The sequence below is a fragment of the Pelmatolapia mariae genome, linkage group LG23, assembly GCF_036321145.2.
Source record: "Pelmatolapia mariae isolate MD_Pm_ZW linkage group LG23, Pm_UMD_F_2, whole genome shotgun sequence".
Taxonomy (NCBI): Eukaryota; Metazoa; Chordata; class Actinopteri; order Cichliformes; family Cichlidae; genus Pelmatolapia; species Pelmatolapia mariae.
Window position 1 is genome coordinate 37863133 of NC_086246.1, and position 17773 is coordinate 37880905.

Consider the following 17773-nt stretch of genomic DNA (forward strand, 5'->3'; position numbering starts at 1 on the left):
CAGCCAGGTGTGAGGCAACAAGAACCGAGGCAGGCTCCAAAGGTACAGAAGTCCACTAGAGGAGTTTCTCTCAGCAGATACAGGTAATGATGACAAAGGTCCTTCAGACAGCTCTGAATACTGAGCAGGATCTAGTGTGTGAGCTGAGAATCAGGATCCTGGAGATATTTGATAGGCAGAGCAGTGAAAAACTCTGAGAGCTCCTCTCTAATGAAAAACCAGGTGGTGCGTATGTCCGCCTGTTAGGAGCTCATCATGTTTTACTGTTTTACTGTTAATGGATTGTGTTGTTTGTAATCTTACAGAAGACCATGGAAAAGAAGCTAATGATCATCGACACCGATTGCGGCATAGACGATGCTCAGGCAATAATGATGGCGTTGGCGGCGCCTAACATCCACATCCTGGGCGTCACCTGCGTGTTTGGGAACACGGCGGTCGACAATGTGTGTCAGAATGTTTTGAGGGTGCTCTCAGTCTGTGAGCGTAACGGGGTACGTTTACTGAAGCTGTCTGAACAATCACAATCTGAGAAAATGCAGATTTGTGTATTTTAATATAGATGTAATGTTCTTAAATGATTCATTTTATATGAATTGTTTACTGAATGTTTCACCTGCTGTGCAGCACTTCGGTTCACGTGTGTTTAAATGTGCTGTAGAAACAGTCTGACTTTAAGTTGTTACTTTTCAAAGTATTGATGTAGCGCACAGACTCATTAGTCACAACAATTAGGGTATTGTCGAAATTAGAAGAGCACAGACCTCCAGCTATTCAAATATCAATTATTAAATAAAAACAGCATCACACACACACACACACACACAAACACACAGATGTTATGTTTAGAAACAATGATCTGTTTCTAAACTCCCCTCTCTGAGGTCCCTTTAAGGATTTTTTTTTTCATACCTTTTTAAATCATCCATTGGTTGTTTAAACAGATGGAATTTGTCTGCCTTTGAGGGTCAGTAACAGGCTTCCTGTCATGCATGTTCATAAAATGTTAGTTTAACCAGATTAGGAGAAAGGCTCCTGGACTAGTGAATTTCTGCTCACATAAACACAAATGGCAGCATTAAAGTAACTTCCTTGGCGGAGTTTAATATATTGTAATCTTTGGTATTTTGTGACAAGTCTTGCTGAGCCTGACCAGCAGGGTTTACACCGCAGTGTTGTGTCAGCAGAACTCAGGTGTTAATCTCTAAGGAAAGCTGCACTAATCTGAACTTCCTCCTGTAGATTCCAGTGTTTCGAGGTTCTGCTGGCCCTCTGGTTGGAGCGGGAAACTCACCCACTGACCACTTTGGAAGTGATGGACTCGGAGATGTGATAAAGGAGAAAGATCCTCGTTGGGAGGAGAAAATCAAAAAGGAGCATGCAGTTAGCGCAATGATAAGACTGGTGTCCGAAAACCAGAACCAGGTTCCAAAACTCCTTCATTTAGTCACAGTTTGATCTTAAATTGTGATGTTTCCCAAAGAGCATGATTCTTTGTTCAGTTAGGCACAGATCTCAACAATTCCCTTTGAGAAAACACTAATGGAAGAAAACATGTCCTCCACAGGTCTCCTTGGTGGCTCTTGGCCCGCTCACTAATCTGGCGCTGGCGGTCAGACTTGACCCCCGTTTTCCCCAAAAGCTCAGGGACCTGTACATCATGGGCGGCAACATGGAAGGTAAAACGGCCTCGTGGTGACCGGTGTTCGAGCGTGAGGCGTTTAGGAGTGAATAATGGTGCTTCTGCCTTGACAGGAAAAGGAAACGTGACTCTGTGTGCAGAGTTTAACTTTGCCATGGATCCAGAGTCGGCCTATATCGTTCTTGAGGAGTTCCTCTGTCCTACCTACCTGGCATCGTGGGAATATGCGTGCAGAAACGCACTGGCGTGGGTAAGATCTCCACACTTACAGAAGTGCATGGCCCTGCTGTGTGGGTCACTTCAAACTGAAATTCCTGATTTGTGCAGGAATTCCTTGAGGAGCTCGTCAATCAGGACGCTCCAGCTGCACGCTTCATGAAGATGATAACGTCTAAATGCTGGGCTTATTCCAGAGAGGCCATGATGACTAAGAGAGACGTGTACTTTGGGCCGGGCTTTGTCTCCTATGATTCCTACGCGATGGCGGCCTGCATCGACCGCAGCGTGGTGACGGAGAGCATCGAGTGTCCCGTCCGCGTGGAGCTCCAGGGCTCCATTGCTCGAGGCATGTTGGCGCTGGATCGCACAAATCAGCTGAAGAAGAGCCACAGCGTGTTTGTGTTGACTAAATGTGACACAGCCAAGTTCAGCGAGCTTCTGAAGGAGTCCCTCAGACAGCCCTGCAAGAAGTAAAGTCTGGACTTCCTTCATTTAACTGCTGCATCACTAAGTGCCCTTTGACCTTTTACTGACATCATTTTATAGCCACAAATGATGTCAGGGAAGATGGTTACTACTAAAATATTCCCACCTGACCCATCACAATAAGCTGGATTCTTTGGAATGTTTTATTTAATAAAGCAATGCAACCTTTTACTGTTATAGGCTATTGTGATTGTTTTCTGAGTTAAAATCCCTCAAGAGTACATCAGAGTGGCCTGAAATCTGCAGCTTAATTTTATTTACAGCATGACGTTTTCAGAGCTAAGGACATTTAAACTGCAACCAAATCAATTTTAGACCCACTCCAAGTGTCACAATCTAAAAATAAAAGCTATATCAGAAAATTATTTGGACACAGGGGGATTCACGGCTAAAAGATGAGTGAAATTTTACAAAGAATGCACTTGGTAAAGTTTTTCTACGATTAATAATCAGAAAACGGATCGAACATTGAGGGTAACAAAGCTTGAAACTTTGTCACATGAAAGTTGTTTGTACTCATCTCACAAACACACCAAATCATACTGATTACAATTTTATTCTTTTTCCCAATAATAAACTTTTAGCATCAGTAACATGCAACGTAACAGCACTAACGTAAAATCTCTTACATTAAAAATTACAATCTGAGACATAAGATGAGGATGCTCATCGTGTAATATACACATATTTATGGATGAGGAACAGAACCAGCATTGTTACCGTGGATATTTGATCTGTTTTCTTCAAATAGTAGTTTTGGGTAAACTTTTAGGGCTTAAGCTTTCAGGTGGAGCGCACAACAACCTAAACCTCTCTGCTGTTCCATGTCCAGTCATGGATGCTCTGTGTAATGAGGTCAGTGTACGTACCCGAAGCTTCAGACAGCTCTTCACTCATTCTGAGGTTTTTCTACGTCTTGGGTCATAAAGGCTGGCTTTAGACACAGAATGCACTGAGGGGCTGCAATGAGGCCCAGTGTCATATAAAGAAGGATCATTTTGAATCACGCAAAGCTGTTGTAAAATCCTAAAGCTTGAAATGTTTCAATGGAATAAAAAACCTGAAACATGAGCGTTTCTGCTGAAATCCTTTATTTAATTTTGCTGACAAATCGAGGTGATGTACAATACAAACCTCAAACTTAAATATTTTTTTGATCACCTGACCAATTTATTCCCACAGAAGACTTTGAAGAAAACAAAAGTAGGGGGGACATGAATTTTCTTGAAGCTTTTTTGGGGGCTGTTTCATGAAGAACAACTCTGGATTTATTCAAGATCCCTGCAGCCAAATAAAAGCCTGGTGCAATGACAGACCTCAAAGCCACCAATAGGAATCAAAGTGATGGTGAAAGCGGGACTTATGGCTTCAAATAGACGTCTGTTCCAACATTAATACTGAACTTTAGAGATTTTGCTCCAAGTGTCACTTTTTAAGGACAAACGCAGCCTTCACCATGCTATCAGCCTCTTAACTTTAGGGAAACCTGTTAAAAGAAATCCAAATAAAAGTGAGCATCCCTCCCCACCCCCACCCCCCGGGAATAAAAAGCTGCAGAGACCTATACGCAGCGCTGGGCTGGTGATCGCTCCAGGCTGCTTCCTGTTAGGAATCTGATTACAGGAGAATTTGCTTTCTGAGTACAGAGACTTAAGTGCTACGGCGTGGCCTTCTTAGTTGGTGTTGTTGGAGGAGCTGGGCCACGGCTCAGAGCTGCGCCTGCTCAGGGTGGGGCCCCACATGCTCCAGGGGTTGTAGGTCCGACTCATCTCGGTGGAAGCCACCACGGCTGGCGGTGGCGATGGGGCGGAGCTGCTGACGAGATCGGTCAGAGGTGTCGAGGTGGTGGTTGGAGGGAAAGGGTTTAAGGCTGGCTCTGCACTCGTTGACCAAATGGAGCTGCCGAAGGGTGTGGTCGTAGACCACGGGTTGCGGCCGTTTCCCAGGAGTGACTAAGGGGAAAAAATTTAATAAAATCATGAACAGGAAGTCGGAGTATCTGCGAGCTGCATCATGTCACAGAAAAGTTCTCACTGTGGTTGAGGCAGGCGTAGAGCTGGGGGTGCTGGTCCAGGAGTGCAGGGGATCAGTGGGGCTCGGTATGTCCCAGATGGAGGAGGGGACAGCGGTAGTGAACTCTGGCCAGCTCTGCTGAGGCTCAGATGGCTTTTGGAGACTCATTCCACTGAACACTAAAAACAACAGACACCACACACATTTTAGCTGGAAGGCTGTGAACAATCTGAACACGATGCTCTGCATCCGTCTGCTTACCTCCCGTCAGGTTGAAGTGGTTGTTGGAGCCAAAAGCGGAGAAAGAGTTGGCTGACTGGTAGTTTGGACTGCTGGTCGTGTCGATTGGACTCCACAGTCCAGAGCTTTAAGATAAAAAGGAACGCTCAGTTAATAGAGCTGGCCCTCGGACACCGATCCAGAGTACTGCACATTACAGCAGTGTGCTGATCTACAAACAAGGACACAGCCACTTCATTTCAATCCAATCCAAACATTTGTGGAGAGAACTCTGTGACGAGTTTCAGGACAGAACCAAAGCCTTGGCACCTGTTCACAGCTTTGAGCCATTCACCTGCGCCAATGCCATCCTCATTATATCTGCTCTGTCATTCCAAATAAATGAACACTCCTGTGGCAGAGCAGAATATCACCTCATGCTTATTTCAACACTAATTTCAGCTCAATTTGCAGTAAACTGCCTCTAAAATGAGATATTTGTGCTGGTGCACACTTTCCTTCCTGTTACCTGTCTGAGCTGTCGCTTTCAAAGGATCTCATGTGCTCCAGACTCTTGCCTTGGCTGTCAGTTTTACCTGCGCCAGAGCCACCTGAGGGGAGCAGAAAACATCCCGTAAACAAAGCACAGTGGAAAAATTGTTCCCACTAACATAAAGGATTGGTTCAGCGCTCCATATTCACCTGGGCTTTTGTCATAACCTTTAGTTACAGCGTCAGCAAAGGTGAGATTCCCGTTTTTGCCCGGCTGCGGGAGGGCTGCAGGCAGTTTATTTCCTGGGGCTTTCTTCTGGTTTATCTCACTGTGAATATACAGCACGTTACTAAAACAGCATGTGTTCAGTACTCTCTTGTTAGAATTGCAGCATGCTTTATTCTGACAAATCAAGATAAAACAAGTCCTGTCTATGGCCTTGGCGCCTCTCACTGTTAACAAGAGTCCTAAACGACTGACTGTCCTGCATGTGAATCACCTGTTGCTGCTGACCACACTGCTGTAGGTTCCTCGAGACAGCAAACTGGGGGAGGTGGGTGGAGGGGAGCAGGTCCCAGCTGTGGCCGATCGCTTCAGGAAAGGATCTGCATTTATTGTCTGCAGGGAGATCTGCTGAAGACTGTCAGCTGCTGCAAAAGGAGACGGAAGTAAAGCAGCTCGTTAGACTCGTCGAAGACCGGTCTGAACGCGAGCCAACGCCACCGATTGGGTCTGGACTTACGGATGCTGTTTTTGGAAAGAGGGACGTCCCACTCGGGTGAAGCGCACTCCTTCTCTCCTTCAGAGCTGCTGCTGTGTCCCAGCTCTGACGCTTTGGGGAAAAAGGAAGGCCGCCCGTCCTCCAGCTTTCCGTCTACTGTGAAAAACACGCCAAAACCACCAAGGTCATTCTGTGGAAAGTGCCTCTTAGCTGCCTGCTGGCCTTAGTGGATCTGACTCTCTAATTGGCTGATTTTTTTTTTCAGCATGTTACATGACGCCATGCAAAGTTTTACCTTTATAATATGAATATGTTCTGAGGTATCGACCCTCCAAGTACACAGAGTGGACTGAACTTTGGCACTGCTTATTCGTGTATTTTTTTTCCTTCCTCGTAATTTCGAAGACAGACGCATGAAATCTATGTTTGTATAAAGGTATAAAGGAGACGTTTAATATCCTGCAAGTTGTTTTGAGCAGCCTCCCAGCCCACATGAAAATATGACCCCGCAGTGAATTTTCAGAAACAGATGCAGGGCACTATTGCTTTCTGATTCTGCTCCTCTACATCACAGACATTAAACTGCTGCTTTTTATTCAAGGTATGAGTCCATCATAGTGACGCTCAAAGAAAAAAAAACCCATAAAGAACAAAAACATGATTATATCTTGCTTTAGACCATCAGATAGATAGATAATCAGGTGCTACACCCACTAAAAGTTAAAGGACTGAGCCGTCTTTAAATGTGTTTTTCAGCCCTGGAAATTTCAGGTGAATATCTGCTGTATTTATGAAGACTCAAAAATGGCAGTAAACACAAGGAGAAACCCCTATGTACTTCGAAGGCCTGTAATACTGAAAATATTCACAGTATGAAGGTCAAATTCTGGATGGCATAATTAAATAAAGTTATTGTATACAAAACTTACATCTAGGTTTCTGTAGAGGTCTCGTCTTTGCGATGCTGGTGAGAGGATGGAGAGATTTGGAGGGGAAGTTCTTCCGCTGCTTGGTCTCCAGCGGTGTTACGTAGGGCAGCTCGAGAGAACTGAGAACACGAACGATTTGTCAGGAAGAGAACAAAGTGGAAGCAGTGGCTTTTAGTTTAACTTGTAGGTGACTGCGTGGAGTCACACTGAGCATTTCTATGTGCCACTGATGTTTTTTGTCATATGCGAGTACAAATAGAACATTAAGAAAAGCCTTCTGTGGAAAACGTGAGGTCATAAATGAGTCCACTGTGTTATTTTAGTCACTTTAAGATGGAAAAAAAAAAAGAAAAAAAGACTCAAACCTGGATTTTTCTGCTTGGTTCTCCTTCTTTGTGGTTCCTTGTTTCTTCGTTTTGGGTTTAATCAGAAAATTTGATGTTTCTTCTTTTGCCGTTTCCAGGGTTATTGTCCTTCCTTTCTTTTTTACTGGTTCCTGGAAAAAGTGAAGCATATTTTTAGCAAACAACAAATAGAGAACAAGAGCTGGCACGTACTTTTTTTAAATTTTTTTTTTACCTCTTTAATGTTGGTCTCCACATCTGGATTGGAGGTCTCTGTAGTCGTGGAGGAGCTGTCGTCGTTGTCGGCGAGATCTTTGAGCTCGTCTCCCTGAGTCTTCACTGTTGACTTTTTCTCCTTCTCTTCCTTCTTCCTCTGGGCTTTTGCTTTAGCGCGCAGCTTCCCTTTGGATTCCAACACTGCAAATGATATCAGCACACACTGTAAAACGCTGTGAACGACCACAGAGAATTTCTCCTCTCATTAAAAGTTGTGTCTGTACCTTTGCTTGGTATGGACTGAGAACTCTGCTCCTGAAGAGTTTCGGGACCGAGCGGCTCTGGACGGTCGAGGTCGTTGTCCATGGCTCCAATGAGGTTGGCGAACTCTGCTTCGTCGGGGCAGATGCCTCTGTGAGGCAGCGACGGGCCGCCTAAGCTTGGACTCTGGAGGTCAGGCTGTTTGGTGCTGCGAACTTTGCGGTTGGTTACCTGGCAGGGAGCAGGAGGGCCTTCGTTGCCCGAGGCTGAACTTCCTTTGGTGAGCTGGGAGGAAGGAGGTTGCATAGGTGGGCGGGTGAAGCTGATCCTGGACCTGTTACCCTGGCTGTCGGAGTCTGGCGAGGGACGGCTGCTGTTTTGTCGGCCTCCCCGAGCTGCCCCGTTGGTGGATGCGTATAAACCTCTGGAGTTCTGTGGTGGGTCGCTATAGATGAGTGTTCACAAAGAAGTCTGTCAGTAACTCTGTACATGCTGCATCTTTATAGTTTTAACATTTAAACTGTCTCTGGGCGGTGATAAAGAACATCAAACACGGCGGCTTTTCAAAATCTTAATTTGAGGCAAAATCATCAAACCTCCTAGGAGGTTTGACTGCCGAGTCTATAAATTATCAAATTATTTTAAATAATTTGTTAAAATAAATGTTCAAATAAGCTCCCAGAACACTCTAAAGATGGGTGCTGAGTGAGAAGATTTGCATGTAGAACTATTTGGTCTCAATTTGAATTCTCAGCTGTATTGAGAACAAGCACGAGATAAAAAAGTTTATCCGCAACTATAAAGTTTTGCTTTGTGCTCCGTCTCAGTCCGCCTCCGATTAAAATTCAAATCGACTGAATGGCCGGTGATAACGGCCAATAAGCTGTTTCAGTGCCAGACATGGTAAAAACTGCAGGAAGCGGTTAGCCACAGGCAAACGGCCATCAGCAATCTTCTTGGCATGTCAGAGGCATTTAATCCAGTTAATAAACAGCAAATCTGTGTTCAACAAAAACAATCCTGCAGCAAAGAAAATGAGACTTTCTTCAAATGTTTGGACATTTTAATGACTGAAGCCTGAAGTTTAAGGAGTGCCTGATAATAAGGGCCAGATCTGGACTGCAGGTCTAAATTTTGAATGAATGAAAAATGACATTACTGAGAAATGATGCTCATTGGAGTAACTACTTAGTGCACACAGAGCTGTGGGATTAACATGAATTTATTAATCTGTGAATTCTATAAATTTCAATGATACCTATATGAGGAGAGCTCACATGAACGCATGAATGTGTAGAGCTAAGGATGTTAACAAATGGGAAATGCTGGGGTGCCCATCATGGTCGTTGTTCAAAAATGTATTTTAACATCAGCTTCCAACTCTACAAGAAAGCAGCTCTTAGTCTACAATAAACACACACACACACACACACACAAAAGCTTCACGCTCCCGGGGAAGAACAGCTGGAGGTGATGGACGGTCAGTTTCCAGGTTTGGTGAGATCCGAAATATGTGCGAACAGCATCCTAATAAATGACTTCAACATGCTGAAAAGGACTGACAAGCTGGCTACGGACGCTTGGACGGACTTAACGAGTCCAGGTGAGAGTCACGCAGGTAAGTGTGCACCAGTTCTTTTTGTGGTTAGGTGGCTAGGAGCCAAAAAAATTCAGTTTGGTGTGAAAACGACACTAATAATAATAATATTACGTTCACCCTCACATTCAGATGTTTAGAGGTTGGACACTGATCCTGTTTGAACTTTAAAAAAAAAAGTTCTGCACACAAACACTTGAAAGGCTAATTTTTAATGCGCGTTTGCTGCACCACTTTTACATCCTCTTTCTCGCCTCAAAAATCAGTTCTCTTTACCGAGATGTCCTTTGAAAACACCCGCTTATGCCACGTGATTGGGCTTTGCCCAGGTTGTCACTGAGCATTTACACTTACTTTGAATCAGTGTGAATTTGCACAATGTCCCTGAGATTGAAGGGTCTCCCCGTCTCCAAGGTGGAGTTGGATTCCACAGACACGCGCCTCTTGAAGGGCTCCCATATGCTCTGAGCCTCCAGGTAGGCCGTGGTGATCACTATCAGAAACATGGAACTGTAACACAAACAAACAGCACACATGAACCGTTTGTCAGATTGAGATCAAGCTTTCTGCTAACTTAGTTTAAACTGTATTCCAAAGCCGTTGCTATACAAGCATAATTGAGGCTTATAAACAATCCCATGCAAACATGTGACCTACCTGCAGAACTAGATTAAGTATCCTACCATTAAACCTGAGTGCAGGGTTACAGCGTGAGCGTGACAAGGCTGCTGCTATAACAACACTTTTTGTTTCAGTGTTTTAAACAAACATCGGGTTCATTAATAAAAGTGCAGCTCTGTCTCCAGGTAAGAGCACCTGTTAGCCTTGAACACCACCCTGTTCCCTGTGGGTGTGTGCAGGTGGAGCTGCATGAAGCCCCGCTCACAATGAGTGAGCAGCACTAAATAGCTGAGAGCAGAAATGCGTGCACACAGATCCTCTCTGCTCTTTCCTCATCCTCGTCTGTCTTTAGTGAGCATACAGTCTTTGCTGTTGCTTTTCTAGCAAGCAAATAAAGTTTTATTTAAATCTAATCCTGCTTTAAAATAAAAAGAGCAATCCCAATGATAAAGAAAGAAGAGCATTGGTTATGAGCAGGAGGAGAGGAATTAATATTAAAAGTTAGATTAAGGGTAACATAATCTTGATGGCCTAACTGCAGAAATTCAGGTTAAAACCCTGAAGTCAACTCTACAGCTACTCAGTTTTGTCACGTGGAACTGTGTTCTGCATGTTTTGCTTGCGTTGTGCGGCGACACCCACCTCATAATGACAGACACAATGATGTAGAGCTGGAGCTCCCAGGTGGGCCTAGGCAGGGTCTCTGCACATGTGGCTAACATGTGATAGGGCAACGAGGCATTGAGGACAAACACAAATTCTGAGCCGCCGCACGACACCAGCTTCAGCTCCCGGATCACTCGAGAGGAAGTGAAATCGGGTGTAAACCTGACAAGAAAGGAGAGAAAACACTGAGCAGCCTGTCCTGCGATCCACGTGAAACCTGTTCATGGGAGGAAACACCTGGAAGGTATCTTTATGATTTATGAGCTAATGAGTTATTTATATACACAAAGATATGTACAGTATAAAGATGAAGGGTGTGTCTGGTTTCAAAGTTTCTTTGCCTTTAATAAACATTTGAGAGGCTTTTGTCTGAACGTACACGCCTCAGAGGATCTAGCCAAATTTCTCTCTGTGTCTAAATCTTTAAAAACATCCATTGTGTTTCACCTGACTGTCCCGATCAAAACAAATTATATTTACAGCCCAATATCACAGGTAAACTCTCACCGAGGCAGAAACAAACCAAGGACAGCAAGAAGGTTGCGTACATATAAAAACTACCAAAAATAAACCCTTGTTATTCAAACTCATCAAATAGGTGGGTAAATCAGACAAATACACCAGTTAGAAAGATCTACAGTAATAAGTATTACTATTGGGACATGAGATGCAGTATTAATGTTTGAATTGTAACCAGGTGTGTCAGCACCTGGGTGTTTCTGTGTCTGCACAATAACAACAGCGCCCTGGAAAAGTACAGGAATTCAAACGAAACAAAGCCATGAAAACACATTTATGGAATTCACTCAGCTTATTCTTTTCATATAACACACACACACACACACACTTTTTGTGTCCAAGTGCATTGTTCCTATTTGGAATATTCGAGTCATGACTTGCAGGAGTTTTTTCTAGAACCCTTTTCACTTTGAATACATTTTCACTCCATTCAAACAATATATATTCTTTTATATTCTGATATCCGTCCGTTTGTACGTTTTCACGGGTGGTGCAACCATAAACACGAAACTTTTATCACAAAGCAAAAAAGGAACAACAGTAAAAATGCTTCATCATTCAGAGGACCCCCTGAGGTTGAATATGGAAAAATTAATTACACAATAAAATGCACACCAACAACCCCATAGGAGAGATTTCAAAGTGCTTCTGAAGCAAACTCTTAATGAAGCCTTAATCTTTGAAATTTACACAACCCCCCCCCCCCAAAAAAAAAAACGCAACAGGGTTGACCAATCTAGCTTCAACTGTAAACATTATCAAAAATGAAAGCTTGAAAGCTGATCTATAAAGCAGCTTTAAAGAGAGGGCGACCACAAAGAGCTAGAAAATAGCAGAATAGATTAGCTTTAGCATAAAGTAAGCCTCGAATACGAGTGAAAAAGCTTTATAAACTCGTGCCCTGATAAGTTTGATAAGTCATTGTCATAGTGTCCTATATTCCCACTCTTCAGTCTCACTGCTGTGTGGGTTTGGGTCTTTTCATACACCTGTCAGGGCAGGGTAAAGAAAGGGTAAATTTCTGCCTCAGGGCTTCTGCAGCCGTAAATCCTTCTCCAATCACAGCATGGCTCTCCTGGCCACACCACTGGGCCAGATTCTGACACCTCTTTGTTACGTTTTATTTTACAAATTTAGGGAAGCAACGTTTGAGTATCAGTGACTGTGTTTTTGTAGAATTACTGGAAAAAGTTGAATTAATGCAGGTGTTTCCATTATTGATTCCCCTGCCTGACAAAAGCACTTGTAACTACTCCCCAGTCAAGTTAACTTTCAACAAAGAGAACATTTAAACAGCACTTAAATGAGCTTCTGTGCCTCAGATGGGCGTATTTGGGATGGCTCGTGTGGTGAAGGGGGGAACGCACGCACACACGCACGCACAGGAAAAACCCTGACGATGGAGGTATGTGTGTAGCAGTGAGTCCTTACAGTATGACGAGGTCTTTCGAAGCATTTGGCTTGAGTGCAAATTCTTGACAGTTGAGAACTTTGAATCCGAATCCTTCGCAGGCTTGTCCATTGATTTCTGCCGATTTGATGGTGATCGGGAGCAAACCCGTGTTCTCCACTCTGAACGTCTTTTTCAGAGTGAAGTTTGGCTCTTTCACTTTTGTTTCTGAAACAAAAAACAGGGACAATAAAAAGATTCAACTTAATGTTTCAAAAGAGGAAAAATTAGATAGAACATACTGATACACACACAGTAAATGTACTGGAATAAAACCTGTTAACAGCAGGGCTCACTACGTGTTTGGATATTTTAATTTAGGATGTTTAATTAATACATAATGTTGTCTTTTTCTCTGTGATATTTTACATGCCTAATCTGTTTTATTTCATTGCATTTTTTGAGCTTTACTTTGCACATATATGAGTTCTCTTGGATGGGGCTGCCTTTGAAATTGAACACTGGCAGATTTACTGATCTATAGAAAAATAGACCAGCAGGCCAATTACTAACATAATGAGTACATATTCCTGCCAACAGACAGTTGAACTTAAGATGAACCTCTACAACGCTGCAACACGAATGGCTCACATTGATTGGGTGACACTGCTCTCTTGTATTGTTTATAATATAAACTCACTCTCTGTGCAGTCTTTCAGCAGAGCTTCAGTCATTTTAAACCTCAGGGAGCTGCCTTGTCCTGGAAGCTTCCCTGCGACCTTCAGGCTCTCTGTCGTGCCTCGTCCGTGAAGTATGATCGTGTCGATCACCGTCAGGTTGTTTCTAAACAGATGCCCCAGTAAAGTGATTAATTTCAGTGGAGGAGTGCATTTTTGTTTTAGTTTCTAACATTAAAATGTGGTATTACCTGACTATGAGGAGGGAGGAGACACTGTGGTTTCCAATGGGAGTAAATCTTATGTTGAAAGACTTGACTTCTCCAGGCAGCAGGAGGAGGTTGTACACAAAGGGCCTGGTTGAGCCTTCTACAAAGCCTGTACTGCTCCTCATTAGCGATGTCTGTCACACAAACGGAGAGACTGTTAGAGCCAAACAGCTTCCACATGCTGTCAGATCCAAGGACAAGAGGACAGTGATTAGCAGCACAATAAGCAGCTGATTCTACGATTTCCTGAAAAGCCACCAAATCAACAATGGACTTACTTGATTTCTGTGAACCTGGAACTCGAAGGTGTTTGTGTTTATATTGATGTTGGATAAGTTTCCTAAAGGAAACCTGGAAAAGAAAAGTAGTAAAGAAGACTGTCAGTGTAAGCTGAGGGGAAAAAAGAATAAGCAGGAGTTTTGTTGTGACTTCTTACCTGTCGGCCAGTTTTCCAGAAAACACAGAGGGGTTGGGTAGAAGCGCCAAGGGGAGTACTTGGACATAAACAGGGACATCTGCAGGGTTTTGCAAAATCACCTCCTCGTCCTGCGGAGAAACGATGTCATGCCTGAGTTTGAAACATGTTTAAAACACACAAAGCCTGTGTGCCGTGTGCTAATGGGCGAGTACTCACAGAGGAGCTGTTGGTGTTGGTCAGGGGGAACGTGATTCTCTGTGAAGAGTTGACCAGCGAAGGCCACGTCAGGTGTGCGGTTATTTTAGCCTGCACGTTTTTCTGGAGATCTGTGTTAACTTCAAAGACAGCTTCGATCCTTTGGTGAGAAAAGAAGTTACATTTTTACTTTATTTTATCCTGGAAAGAACTTTTATTTCATAGAGCGCTTTGAATGCACAACATGCTTACTTGTGCACAGAGCGCTCCTTGAGCTCTTTCCATCGTCTGAGGAGCTTCTGGTGAAGATCGACATCGGCGTCCCAGATATCCTCCTGTAACGCCAGCCCATGAGGTTTAGCCTCAGCTGTGGAAGGAAAAAATAAATAAAATTAACCATGAATTCTCAACCATGGGCTCAGACTAGATTTATTTTAGGGCTGGGACTCGACCATAAACCCACATCTCTCGAGGATTAGGGATGCCACGTATCGATGATAACTGTGAGATTTAAAAATGAATCATCAGTATTATCTGTGTGTGCTATGCATGTATAATAACATCAGAAATAACACTTCAGTTGTTCTTTTTATATATTTCTGAGCCGACTTTACTGCTGTTGTTTACAGACACCTCACTTCTCCTTTCCTTGCTCTCGGTCTCAGTGTGTGCACCTCCTCACATACAGAGTGGAGAGATCAAATAATATTAATGAAGCTGCGATGAAAGAGTCCAAATAAACTAAATAACAAGAGATTGAAGCTGCTGCGGCAGAAAAATCATCGTCTGACCAAAACTTGCAGTCATGAAGAAAAAATGACTGCAAACAAAGAATAGCTTCTTCAAGCTGTATTAGCACTCCTACAGCTAACTTTTATTAAACACAGAACAATGAAATCAACTGAATTGACAGTATTAGACCCAATATTCAATCCAGAGTAAATCCAAATTTACTCTGAATCCTCCAGTTCTCACTTAGCGACATTAGGGAAGGAAAAAAAAGTCACTTCAAAATGAGCAGATGTTGCTCCAGATGGAATTCACCCAAAAGGGCTACAACGAGTTTGTAAAACTGTATTAAACAGCAGTTCTATGGCTACTGGTACTGCTCCATCTCTCTGTAAGCAGGTACTTGTTCAAGCCCTGCTGAATAACCACCTGGACCCCATCTTACCCAAAAAACTACCAGCCTGTCTTCCAGACTTCCATTTCTTTTAAAAGTCTGGGAAAAAAGTCTTTCTTCATTAACAGAATCCACTGATAAAAGTTTGCTCGGGCTCTGGGGGCTGTGCCATCCTCGTCCTCCTTGGCTTCACTGCTGTATTTAACAGCACTGACCACAACGTGTGTACATCAGTGCTGGTATCTTCACTACGCTGGTTCATCTTATACCTGAATAATAGATCCTTCTCTATGTTTACTGTAAACTATTCTTCTTCACCAGCAGCACTGTGCTGGTGTAGGGTTCTATCTTAGGTCCCATCCTTTTCTCTCTATACATACTTCCTCTGGATCAAATCATCAGTAAACATATCTCCTTTCACTCCTATGATGAATTGATATCAATAATGATATTCACCTAGATGCAAAGGAAAACAACTCAGTTTGTCCAAAATGCTGCTGCTAGGCTCCTCACAGACGTGTGACAAAGATCATGTCACACCTGTTAGCACCTGTTAGCTTCTCTCAACTGGTTGGCAGTAAGCTTCAAAATTTGAGACACTAAAAGGATCCCACCTCCTCACAGAGACATAAGTCCGGTCCAAAGGGGTTGTTGTTAAAAACACAGACGTGGACACAAACACAGAGTTTAATAACAACTAAAACTTACATTTAAGCACAAATGGCAGGCCCACATAACAGTGATCACCACACTGCAAGCCGGCGTCAAAATAAATGTTTGCCACCTGTAAAAAAAGTAATAAAAATACGTTTGTGTCTCAAAAGAAAGCGTGACCCACTTTTTGTGTTGTTGAGGACTGGAAGGATTTTTGTACCTTAGACTTCCGTCTGGGCTCCAGCTCGTCTTTGCTGTTGCGGAGACGTTTGTAATAAAATCGGATGTCTTCTGTCAGGGAGCGGATCTGCTGCAGTCTCACTTTCTGTGTGAAGGAGCTCTGTATGCTAAAGCTTTGGTGAACTACCTTCCCCTAAAGAAGAAGACATGTAACTTAATCCAACACCTCAGGCATTAAACAGGAAGCTGCCTGTTTTTTTTCTTTAAACTTAAACACTCATCTTCTGCATGCTGCCAGCACATGACGGCTGTGAATTCAGTTGTGAAATCAATTTTGTGTTACTTACCGGAAATGAAGGTGGCAAAATGATGTGTTTGGGAGAGCTGTTTAATGTGCCCACTGCGATGACAGCTTTCACCGGAATGGTTAATATCTGAGGCCAAAAACAACACCAGGTTATGCTTTTATGTTGAAGAAACTGCCTGAAAACTACACACCAGCCAGCCTACCTCATAATCTGTGGTGAGGTGTACAGCCCCGTCATATGTGCCCTCCAGAGCTTTGGCCACTAGTGTCACTCTGAATGCTGCGTAATATCCGGATGCTAATATAACCTGTGAAAACAAACAAGGGTTTTCTGTCTCTCAGCACTTTGTGAACAAGCTGCAGTTTCTCTAAAGTCCGTCCCCTCTTGTTTTTTGGTTTTTTTTGCACACATCATCAAATTGCTTGGAATAACAGTGTTTTATCTCCGATCTTGTCACTGTGGTTGAAGAGCCTCCACATCCGAGACAGCAAAACACACATGCAGTAAATTTCTTTCACAGGTTTCATTGCCTTCCCTTTAAAAAGGAAATAAGTACTGAAATACTGAAAAACAATCAAGAACATAGTTTCAATTTTGATTTAAGATGATTAAAATATTTAAAACCAAACACTTTAATGACAGAAAAGATTATCTGAGTGAGAAGACCTCTTGGATTCAAAATGAGATGCTGCTTGGAAGGAAAGAGCTTGAAATCAAAAGAACAAACAAAACTTAATTCTTTGATTTTTTTATATGAATGACAAAACATGCGACTTGCTTACTCCAACAAGTTTTCAAGATAAAAAAAAGACTTTTCTGGAATCTATTTTTCCCAGAAGGATACAAAAAGAAGTCTCAAACTGAGCTGCTATTCCCACAAAACTAACCAAAACTCCATCTGAAACTCATCGTTTTTCAAGGTTGTGTACGATATATATATTTACATACTTTCCAAACTCTTTTCCCCCTTGAGAGGTTTCTTTTTTTATCATTTTGTTTCATTTTCTGATTTGTTTAGCTGTACGACACTGCGGTTCACGGAGCTTTTAGATAAATTGACTTGAGGGAATCTCTGAGTGCTTCAAACGGTAGCTAGAATGACTTTCAGGGTCTACTTTACGAGCTCAGCTGGTCTGACAGCCTCAGTAATATGAGAAGATGCTTCTTCATTAATCAGCAGGCCAAGTGGTGTATTAGCTACCAGCAACACTGAGGAAAACATGCTGCTACATGAAGTTTGTCTCAGTCACTTCCTCCAATAAATAAGTCTCTTTTTTGTTTTTGTCCAGTGTTATTATCTTTATGCTTCTTAAGATAAGAGAAATAGTTCATTACACCATTTATTCCTCCGCTAGTAAAGTCTTATCTATTTAGGAACTACAGATTTCTAGACTTTTTTATGATACTTTTGTGCTTCTACCAACTTCTGCTCAGCGTCTCTCATTTCTACTTTTAAACAACTTCCTGTTTCTTGTGATCTCTAAAGTACTCACAGTAGTGTGAATTACTAACAACAACATTAACTCAGCCAGGCAGCAGCCTGATCTGTGTTACAAACCTCACTCCAGATAAAATCGGTACAAAGTGAGAAACCTCTGAACTTAAAGCTCAAA

The 17773-nt window shown here is 42.8% G+C and overlaps 2 protein-coding genes across 2 annotated transcripts in view; one reads left to right on the forward strand and one right to left on the reverse strand.

Moving 5' to 3' along the window:
• Nucleotides 1-311: 311 nt before the first annotated feature.
• Nucleotides 312-2409, forward strand: si:ch211-201h21.5 (uncharacterized protein LOC555526 homolog). The gene is made up of 5 exons (XM_063467167.1): nt 312-494; nt 1243-1425; nt 1568-1679; nt 1756-1892; nt 1970-2409. Exons 1-5 carry the CDS (start codon nt 312-314, stop codon nt 2333-2335), a joined length of 981 nt encoding a protein of 326 aa, XP_063323237.1. The 3' UTR covers nt 2336-2409.
• A 1020-nt stretch (nt 2410-3429) lies between these two features.
• tmem131 (transmembrane protein 131) overlaps nt 3430-17773 on the reverse strand; it is a 36115-nt gene continuing 21771 nt past the window's right edge. Inside the window, exons 18-41 of the mRNA XM_063466758.1 lie at nt 16363-16467; nt 16200-16286; nt 15893-16045; nt 15727-15802; nt 14148-14262; nt 13917-14055; nt 13719-13828; nt 13561-13633; nt 13265-13416; nt 13037-13179; nt 12378-12564; nt 10404-10589; nt 9495-9650; nt 7567-7988; nt 7302-7483; nt 7088-7218; nt 6723-6841; nt 5815-5949; nt 5572-5722; nt 5282-5400; nt 5109-5190; nt 4622-4725; nt 4382-4539; nt 3430-4299 (exon numbers count right to left, since the gene is read on the reverse strand). Of these exons, the coding sequence (XP_063322828.1) occupies nt 4021-4299; nt 4382-4539; nt 4622-4725; nt 5109-5190; nt 5282-5400; nt 5572-5722; nt 5815-5949; nt 6723-6841; nt 7088-7218; nt 7302-7483; nt 7567-7988; nt 9495-9650; nt 10404-10589; nt 12378-12564; nt 13037-13179; nt 13265-13416; nt 13561-13633; nt 13719-13828; nt 13917-14055; nt 14148-14262; nt 15727-15802; nt 15893-16045; nt 16200-16286; nt 16363-16467 (3564 nt within the window). The 3' untranslated portion in view covers nt 3430-4020. The remainder of the gene's footprint in view (nt 4300-4381; nt 4540-4621; nt 4726-5108; nt 5191-5281; nt 5401-5571; nt 5723-5814; nt 5950-6722; nt 6842-7087; nt 7219-7301; nt 7484-7566; nt 7989-9494; nt 9651-10403; nt 10590-12377; nt 12565-13036; nt 13180-13264; nt 13417-13560; nt 13634-13718; nt 13829-13916; nt 14056-14147; nt 14263-15726; nt 15803-15892; nt 16046-16199; nt 16287-16362; nt 16468-17773) is intronic.